This window comes from Dromiciops gliroides, chromosome 1, assembly GCF_019393635.1.
Source record: "Dromiciops gliroides isolate mDroGli1 chromosome 1, mDroGli1.pri, whole genome shotgun sequence".
Classification (NCBI taxonomy): domain Eukaryota; kingdom Metazoa; phylum Chordata; class Mammalia; order Microbiotheria; family Microbiotheriidae; genus Dromiciops; species Dromiciops gliroides.
Window position 1 is genome coordinate 671,201,136 of NC_057861.1, and position 10,068 is coordinate 671,211,203.

The 10,068-nt window shown below is 43.9% G+C and overlaps 1 protein-coding gene across 19 annotated transcripts in view; it reads left to right on the forward strand.

The window, feature by feature from the left end:
• Positions 1-10,068, forward strand: part of OBSCN (obscurin, cytoskeletal calmodulin and titin-interacting RhoGEF) — a 325,223-nt gene that overhangs the window by 189,072 nt on the left and 126,083 nt on the right. For all 19 annotated transcript variants that reach the window (XM_043975986.1, XM_043975988.1, XM_043975987.1 and 16 more), the window contains 4 exons: positions 1,810-2,082; positions 3,635-3,907; positions 6,432-6,719; positions 7,953-8,219. In XM_043975986.1, the coding sequence (XP_043831921.1) occupies positions 1,810-2,082; positions 3,635-3,907; positions 6,432-6,719; positions 7,953-8,219 (1,101 nt within the window). The remainder of the gene's footprint in view (positions 1-1,809; positions 2,083-3,634; positions 3,908-6,431; positions 6,720-7,952; positions 8,220-10,068) is intronic.

The following is a 10,068-nucleotide window of genomic DNA, read 5'->3' on the forward strand; positions in this document are numbered from 1 at the left end:
TCTGGTTCATAGTAGAACAAGAATCCTGCCTATAATCTACTTGGAAAGCAGTTTACTAGCCTTGGCTTGAAGGCCTCCAGTGAGGAGAACCTACAAAACCCTCCCCAAACCAGCCCATTCTACTGGGGGTTAGCTCTGTTAGGAAGATTTTCCTGCCATGAGGTCTCAATTTGCCTCACATCTCTATACTCCTTTAAGAGTTACCAAGCAGGGGCAGCTAGGTGGCACAGTGGATAAAGCACTGGCCCTGGATTCAGGAGGACCTGAGTTCAAATCCGGCCTCAGACACTTGACACTTACTAGCTGTGTGACCCTGGGCAAGTCACTTAACCCTCATTGCCCCTCAAAACAAACAAACAAACAAACAAAAAAGAGTTACCAAGCACTTTGTTCCCAACAATCCTGTGACATTGGGATGGTAGCATGGCAAAATCTTAAGCCAATTACCCTGGAGCCCAAAGACTTGGCTTCACCTCCCAGCCCTCAATCTCTTTGAGATGCTGTGGTATAACATGAATTTGGGGTCAGAGGATCTGCTTCTGAGTCCTGGATGCTGTTTTCCATCTGTGTGACCTTGGATAAGTCCCTTAACTCTCTTGACAACTAATTCAATTCAACAAATATTTGTTAAATGGTTACAGCATGCAAGGAAAGCACTCTAGTAGGCAAAGGAGAGACAAAAGCCAAACAGTGCCTGCCTTCAAGTAGCCTGTCTCCTCATGTATGAAGATTAATCTTTCTAAAACACAGTCCCTCCTCAAACTAGATGATACCTTATAGGCCTTGTGTAATCTCGGGCTTCCCCTCTCTGAGCCTCAAGTTTCTTGTTCTGTAAAATTTTATCTAGTTTGAATGAGATAAAATTTCTAGATTCTCTTGCAGGTCATGATTCTTATGTGAGCATCATTATCCCAAATTTAAGATGCTTTGAAGCTGAGACTTGGAATTTAAGTAGTTTGCTCTGCATCACACAATAGGTGTCAGAGCCAAGACCCAGACCCCAAACTCCTGACTCCAGGCCTAGTGCCCCTTCTACCATACATACCACACTGAACTACCTTCTGTTGTGTCCCTCGGATGGGGCTGGGCGAGAGGCAAGCATTCGGTGAATGCCTACTGTGCTCACTTTTACCAAAGTTGGTAGAGGGGTTATGCATAACCCTTATTATATTACAGGTGCCTTCTGTTTTGAAGCTCTGAGGTGTAGATTACTTAATTTAGAACCTTAAACTATGGAAGCCATAACAGGGAGTAGTGAAAAGAATCTTGGTAACCTCTGCCAGCTCTGTGACATTGGCAAGAGACTTAATCTCTCAACAATAAACTCAGTTCGTTAAGTGCTTACTTCCTACAAGTAAGAAGTGTTGAGGCTACAAAGATGAAAAGCAAACATCCTTTGTCCTCAGGGAGTCTGTGTTCTAAACTCAGTCTTCTCAGTCAGGCAACCAACCAGCATTTATTAAGTGCCTCTGAGTTGTAGGGATTGAGGATACTCTCCTCAGTCGATCAATCAACAAGCATTTATTATGTGCCTCTGAATTGTAGGGGCTGGGGATACAAAGATGGAGATGAATAAGTCCCTGCCTTTGAGAAGTTTACATTCTTTCAGGAGAAATAAATGTCATCCATAAAATGGGGAGAATGCCTTCATACCCTACCTCACAGGAGTTGTTGTTTGGAAGGGGCTCTGTAAATCTTAAATCACAGTGGAAGTGTGAATTAGCATCACTGTTAAATTGTGATGTCTGACACTGCTGTTGAGCCAGAAAGGAACTCAATTTTCATCTGATTGTATCTCCTTCACCTCAGCCAAGAACACCATTGTCAGGGGCCTGGAGAATGTGGAAGCAGTGGAAGGAGGAGAGGCCCTATTCGAATGCCATTTGGCCAAACCAGAGATTGCCAATCATAGCTGGCTGATGGATGATGTGCCAGTGAGAACCTCAGAGAACATTGAAATGGTCTACTTTGAGAATGGCCGGAGGCACCTGCTCCTGCTAAAGAACCTGACCCCCCAGGATAGCTGCCGAGTGACCTTCCTAGCCAACGATATGGTCACATCTGCTTTTCTGACTGTCAAAGGTATGGACAATTGCGGCGACTTGGAGATGTGTTTCAGTTATGATGGTTGGTGAGGAGGAAAACGTAGAAGATGGGGAATGATGCTTGGGCCTTAAAATTGGTTTAGACATGGAAGAGAAGCCTCTTACTGAATCTAGAGGGGGAATTATTCTAAAAGAGATGGGGTGGCAGAGATACACCCAGTTCTGGTGTAGGGGAAAGATAGGGAAAGAAAACCACTTCAAATAGGCAGGATAGTAGGGCTCAATATACCTTCCTGGTTCCATTTCTCAGACTGGATCAGGGACCCTAATACCACAGAAAAATCATGGGTAATTTCCTCTAGATCATGATATAGATAGATAGATAGATAGATAGATAGATAGATAGATAGATAGATAGATAGATAGATAGGTAGATAGATAGATAGATAGATGTATATATATGGATAGATAGATATAGATGTAGATATAGATATAGATAGATATGGATATAGAGAGATATAGATATAGATATAGATATAGATATAGATATAGATATAGATATAGATATAGATATAGATATAGATATAGATATAGATATAGATATGGATATAGATATGGATATAGATATGGATATAGATATGGATATGGATATGGAAAGATATGGATAGATATGGAGATAGAGATGGAGATGGAGATAGAGATGGAGTTAGAGAGAGAGATGGAGATGGAGATGGAGATGGAGAAGGAGAGAGAGAGATAGAGAGAGAAAGAGAGAGATGGAGAGAGAGAGAGAGAGAGAGAGAGAGAGAGAGAGAGAGAGAGAGAGAGAGAGAGAGAGAGAGATGCTTTTGGCTCCTTGGGTAGGTTGTGATTGGCTGAGGTAAAAGATAGTCCAGGTGGTCCATGCACCAAGTCAATGCTGCCAACCTACTCAGTGGCATCTAGGGGTAATTCACAAATTCCCAGACACACCAGCTAGATAGTAGACACACCCAATACAAACATACCTACGTGCCTAAGACCAACATTCACACACCAACAACCTGTGCAGACATACCTGATCCAAAAAAAATACACTAGTTAGCTTCACATACAGATTGTATTGCAATACAGACACATTTAAGCTGCACTCAAACATTCCCCTCCCAGTCAACCTATCCTGGCTGGCCATATGGACACACCCAATCATGATACAGGCACACCAGGTCACCAGAGCCTGTTAGCCTGTCTAAATCCATAACTCTTTGTTCCATATTCTTGTCTAGCCATCACTATCCAGCTGGGCCTATGCCAGAGTGTGTTAGTGTAAAAGAAATGGCATTCTTGTCTGTGGCCAAACAGGTTGTGAGGCAACTTCCCTCTACTAGCTACAAATCCTTGAATCCTCATGAATTGGGTAGGTTCTTTCCCAAGCTCAGGACTGCCTTCTAGGGGTCTCTCTTCTAGGAGAAATACCATTAGGGCCCAAAATGTACACATGTGCAGAGATACCCCTTTCTGTCCAGCTGTCTCACCTGAAGCTCTAAAGGGCTGAGTGTGGACCAGTTCTGCTCCTGCCAGCAACATCTAAAAGTATATTTTCACCCTAGGCTGGCGTCTGGAATTCCTGGAGTCCTTGCTTGATACGGAGGTCAAGGTTGGCACCAAGGCCACCTTTGGCTGTGTGCTCAGTGAGACAGTCCCTGTCAGTGAGGTGACCTGGTACACCAACGGCGTCGAAATCCAGCCAGATGAGGACTGGGTGATCCAAGCTAATGGCAGCCGCCACGTCTTGCTCCTCAGGAATGCCCAGCCCCACCACGCCGGGGAGGTGACCTTCGCAGCCAGAGATGCTGTCACCTCAGCCAAGCTGACCGTGATCAGTAAGTGGGAGGAAGAAGGATGCAGTCACCCCATAGTGATGAACAAAAAGAAGCCACAGGACCTCAGAATTAGAAGGGACCTCAACGTCACCTAATCCAACCTGTATATCCCAGAGGGCACACACCCCCTTTGCTTAGAGACTTCTCTTTTTTTCTGGGGCAATGAGGGTTAAGTGACTTGCCCAGGGTCACATAGCTAGTAAGTGTCAACTGTCTGAGGTTGGTGAATCCAGGGCTGGTGCTTTATTCACTGTGCCACCTAGCTGCCCCCTTGAGACTTCTCGAAGATGGGGAACCCAGGCAGCACATTTAATTCATAGTCATAGAGCTCAGAGATAGAAGGGGCCTCAGACTGCACTGAGTTTAGGCCCCACTCTCCACACTATCGTAGAAAGCCACTATAATATAACAAGTGGTCGTTCAGCCTCTGCTTGGAGACATCCGGGGATGGGCTATTTCTGAGGTAGTACACTTCAGGTCTCTAGTGCTGAGAACCTGCTCTAAGCCCAGGGATCAGCCATGAGCTAATTGGAAGCATGAAAACCCCAAAGATGACTGGCCTTTAATTATAATGAATGACTACATGGGGCCAGCTAGGCGGTGCAGTGGATAAAGCACCAGTCCTAGATTCAGGAGGACCTGAGTTCAAATTCGGCCTCAGACACTTCACACTAGCTGTGTGACCCTGGGCAAGTCACTTAACCCTCAATGCCCCACAAAAAAAAAAAGCAAAAACAAAATAAAATATGAAAAAAAAAAGATCCATAATGAATGACAACATGGAGGTTTTCCTACTAAGGACTCACTAGGCCATTGGGGAGCTTGGACTAAATCACTTTCAACCCTTCCAACCCACAGAATCCACATTTTTTTTATAATAGACTTTGATCAGAAATCCATTTGTGTGTAGACAGTGGGGATTTTTATTTATCATAATGACAATATTTATAATCATGGCAAAGTACATAGACTCTTAGCTATTAAAATTTGTCTTTCTAGTGATAACATAAAACCAGTTTCTATCAACTTTATTGGTCCAAGTTTCCATAAATGGATAGCAGTCCTCAGCTTTGATTTCAGTCAGTCACTCAACGAGCATTAATTAAGAGCCTCAAATGAAATAAATATTTGTAAAGTCCTTAACACAGTTCCTGGCACATAGTGCTTAATAAATACTTACTTACTCCTTTTTTCCTTCCTTCTTTCTCTGTCCCAGGCATGAAATAGAAAGTATTTTCCCAGAAACAGGTGGACCCAATTACCAGAGCTGTAACTAACAGTTTTGGTGCTTAGAGCAAGCAGAATAAAAGGTCCCCTTCAGATCAATGTTGTAACTTTTTATGTGAAAATAATATGAGTACTTAAGACAAATTCCATTGAATGGGAGAAGAGACACTAAGATACAAGGCTTGGGGGATAGAGGAGAGCAGGGACTAGGGGGCAGCTAAGTGGTGCAGTGGATAAAGCACCGGCCCTGGATTCAGGAGGACCTGAGTTCAAATCTGGCCTCAGACACTAGATACTTACTAGCTACGTGACCCTGGGCAAGTCACTTAACTGTCATTGCCCCACCAAAACCAAAACCCAAACCAAAAAACCCCAAGAATCAGTGCTAAAAACACATTTTAAAAAATTAATTAATTAAAAAAAAAAAGAATCAGTGCTGAATCAGTAAGTTAGTGCCTCCACACAACCTCTTTCAGAGGCAGCTGGTAGCACAGTGGTTAGAACTCTGGGCCTAGAATCAGGAAGACCTGCATTCAAATCCCAACTCAGATATTTATTGGCTGTCTGACCTTAGGCAAGCTACTTGACTTCTGTCTGCCTCAGTTTCCTCAACTGTAAAATGGGAATAATAAATAGCACCTACCTCACAAGGTTGTTGTGAAGATCAATCTTTGTAAAGCATTCAGCACAGTCCCTGCCACATGGTAGGCCATATGTAAATGCATGTTCCCTTTTGTTCCCCTCCTCTCACAGCCTCCCTACACATCTGTACACTTCCTACAGGTGCCCTATCAATTCCAAATTGTAGTGGAATACCCGTACAAATGGTATCTCAGCCAGATTTCTGAGCTGTCAGGCCTTGTTTAGTTAAAATTTCTTTCCAGTCTCCAGAATAATAGCTTAATAGTGAAATAAAAATAGTAGTTCATATTTATATAGCATGTTGTGACTTTAAAAAAACAGCTCTAATCAGCTCTAATTATCATCATCAAATAAATGAAGACTCATCTTCCTGAGCTCAAATCCAGCCTCAGACGTTTACTAACTGTGTGACCCTGGGCAAGTCACTTCACCTTGTTTGGCTCCATTTCCCCATCTGCAAAATGAGCTGGAGAAGGAAATGGTGAACCACTCCAGTATCTTGGCCAAGAAAACCCCAGATGGGGCTACATAGAGTCAGACACCACTGAAAATGGGACTCCCGCTCAAAAGGTTCTGCTGTGCTCCTCCCCAGGCGCCCTGGTCACTGAAGCCCTGAAGACGACCCACCTCACATGCTCTTCTCTGTCACCTCTAGGTGTCCCTGACCCTCCCGAAGATGCTGAGGTTGTGAAACAGAGTGGCCGCTCGGTGACCTTGTCATGGGCAGCACCAGGGAGCGATGGAGGTGCTGGCCTGCTCGGATACAGAGTGGAAATGAAAACAGCAACAGGCGAGTGGCGGTCATGTCATAAAGATCTTGTCCCAGGCACTGAGTGTGTGGTGAGCGACCTGGTCCCTGGGGAGCCCTACCGGTTCCGGATTGCTGCTGTGGGTCAGGCGGGCGTAGGAGAGCCTGTGCACCTGCCTCAGACAGTGAAACTTGGTGAGTGACCTTCCTCTGCCTTCCATCCCTCTTTTTCCCAACCCTCCTCGTCCTCCCTTTTTCTCCTTCTCTCTGTCCTATTTGCCCTCTTCTCTCCTCCTCCTTCCTCTTTATACCAGTTTTGTTATTGTTGCTTAATTGTTTTTCAGTCATGTCCAACTCTTTATGGCCCTTTTTGGGGTTCTCTTGGCAAAAATTGGAGTTGTTTGCCATTTCCTTCTCCAGCTCATTCTATAGATAAGGAAACTGAGACAAACAGGGTTAAGTGACTTGCCCAGGGTCACACAGCTAGTAGGCTGAATTAGAACTCAGGAAGAAAAGCCTTCCCTATTCCAGTCCCAGCACTCTATTAAATCCCAACTCTGCCCCAGTTTAAATCCCACATATTTGCAGTGTAAACCTAAGGGAACTCAACTCAGTTACTTCATCCATAAAATGAAAATAACAATAATCCCACCTTCCTGAATTAATAATCCCAGACCAAACAATTCTTTGATTTTCCTTCTAGTCTTAGTCTTCTGGAGTCTTATGAGAAGAATTCAGCTTCTGGCCAATCTCTCTCTCCTCCTAATGATCTCAAATCCAAGACTCTAAAATTCTTCCTGGTCTCTGTTTTGGGGCATGTTGAGTAGCAGTCCCTGGATATCTTGCTTTCCTGACTTATTCTTGGTGCCATAGTCAAAAGGCTAATGTTTTTTCCTGTGCTCTTAGCCAGACAGTCATCTAACCTATAAACTGATCAGACTCTTTCCTGGGTTCAGGAGCAAGAAAAAAAAATCTTGGGAGCTAGAGCTTTGAAGAAGAGACTGGATAGGGTACTTGATCCCCACCCTCAGAAAGCCATTCTCTTGAGGGGGAGGGCATGTTTCTCCTCAGTACAATGGGGGGACTGAGTGATGTATTGGAAATAGCATTGGGTTTGGAATCAGAGGGTGGTCTTATCATCCAGTGGTATGGACCAATGAAGGCCAACAATGGTGTTTGCCACAGGGAGGGAAGTATTCCCCAATCCATATGTGCCCCCAAACACTTAATAGGCCACTCCTCTTGATATTTGTCCTTCACCATATTCCAGTGAACAAGGTGAAAATTACATTGACTCTTCCATAGATGGGAAAACCAGCGTCTGTTCAGTATTGGCTGAGAGACTGAGGTCCCTCCCATATGATACAGGGACTTCCCTAGGGGCATCATCCATGGTATCAACACCATTGATTATATGTCTCCTTGCAGAGCCTCTAGAGGCAACCACCTCAACCTCTGTAAGCAAGTTGACGGTGGTCGGGGAGGAAGCTCGTCTGGAGTGTGAGGTGGCAGGTGAGATCCATGAGGTGACCTGGAGGAAAGGGAATGAACTGATCCAGCCTGGGGACCGCTATGAGCTCATCTCTAATGGCAAGAAGCAAACATTAGTGATCCATGGGTTCCGACCCGATGACCAAGGCTCCTACACCTGTAGTTCCACTAGCAACAAAACCCCTGCTGCTGCATCTTTTGAAGGTATGTCTCAGGGTAGGGGTGGGGTGACGGAGGGAAACAAAAGCAGGTTATATGTTACAGAAGCATGCAGGAATTTTATTCAGTCATTCATTTGCTCATTCAGACATTTGTTAGTCTACTCATTCATTCATTTGATGTACACATGTATTCTTCCATGTATTAACTCATACATTTGTCCTTTCATTCAGTTGTCCATTCACTCAGTTATGAGTTCATTCATTCACTCATGCATTCAGCACATATTTAATGGGTATCTGTTAAATTAATAGCACCTAACTCCCAGGGCTGTTGTGAAGATCAAATGAGAGAATATTCACACAGTGCCCAGCATATAGTAAGTATTTAATAAATTAAATGATCATTTCCTTCTTCCCTCCCTACCATGTGCAAAACACTATGGTAGGGGCTGGGGAGGATACAAAGAAGCTGGCATGGTCCCTGCTTTCATTGGGATCATGGCCCCATAGAGTAGATAACACATGAACCAAAATTACAGTGATGCAAGGAATGTGAAGATACATTAAAAGACAAAGTGAGAAGGAATCAATTCTGTTTGAGGAGGACCAGAGAAAGATTTATGGGTAGATGACATCTGAGCTGAACTGCCATCCATGTGGGTTTTATTGCCACAACTTGGAGGTAGGACATCAGAAGACCTAACTATTAGCCTCACCTCTCCCACTCACCATGTTACCTTGAGTGAGTCATTTCCCTGTCTGTGAATCAGTTTTATTCATCTATAACATAAGGTGATTAATCTTTGCCCAACATACTGACATTTGTCTTCACCATTTGCCTATGAGGTAGACATTAGTCTGTGATTAGTGATCCTATTTACAGATGGAGGAGCTGAATACCACAGAATAGAAGTAACTTGTCTAATGTCTTAGAGTGAGTCAGGAGGAGAATTAGGACTAAAAACCAATTCTCCTGCCTCTTAGCCCGTGGATCATCCCATTCTACCAAGTACCTCTATGTCCTTTGTCCTCCACCAATGTCCTTTGGGGCCAATCCCTATGCTTCTTGAGGTCGTTCTGACCTCTCCTATGGATGATGGAGAAGCATTGGCTCTTGAGTCAGAGGAACCGGATTCAAATGTTTGACTCATGAGTTGTTATGACCAAAGAATTCCTCACCAAGCGATCAACCTAATTCATGGTGATGAGTCTGTCCATTCTTAGCTAGGTTGGTCCTAGAATAGCAGAATCAGTCTGTCATTACTAGGATGATACCTCATGGTTTGTCCAATGAGGTAGATCTTTCAAAAACTTATGCTTTGGGGCACCTAGGTGGCACAATGGATAGAGCACCAGCCCTGGAGTCAGGAGGACCTGAGTTCAAACTTGGCCTCAGACACTTGACACTTACTAGCTGTGTGACCCTGGGCAAGTCACTTAACCCCAATTGCTTCACAAAGCAAAACAAAACAAAAAACCCAAAGCAAAAACTTATGCTTTTCTGGCATTGCTCTAGAGAATCTGGGATCACATCTACACCACCACGAGGTATCATCCATCAATCAACAAGCATTTATTAAGTGCCTACTCTGTGCCAGGCACTGCTAGTCACTAGTGATAAAAATACAGAAATGAGACAAGTTTCTGCCACTAAGAAACTTATGTTTGTAAGGTATGGAATTCTATAGATTACACATTCTAATGTGGAGATACAGAACAGTCAAATATAAGTAAAATACACGATATGCAAAAGAGAAATGCTCAGTAATTGGAGAGACACGAACAACGGGGAGAATCAAGAAAGGCCTCTTGAAGGAGCTGACTCTTGAGCTGAGCCACTGAAGCTTCTTGGGAAGGGGAGTAACATGGTCAGTCAAACCTACACTTTTGGA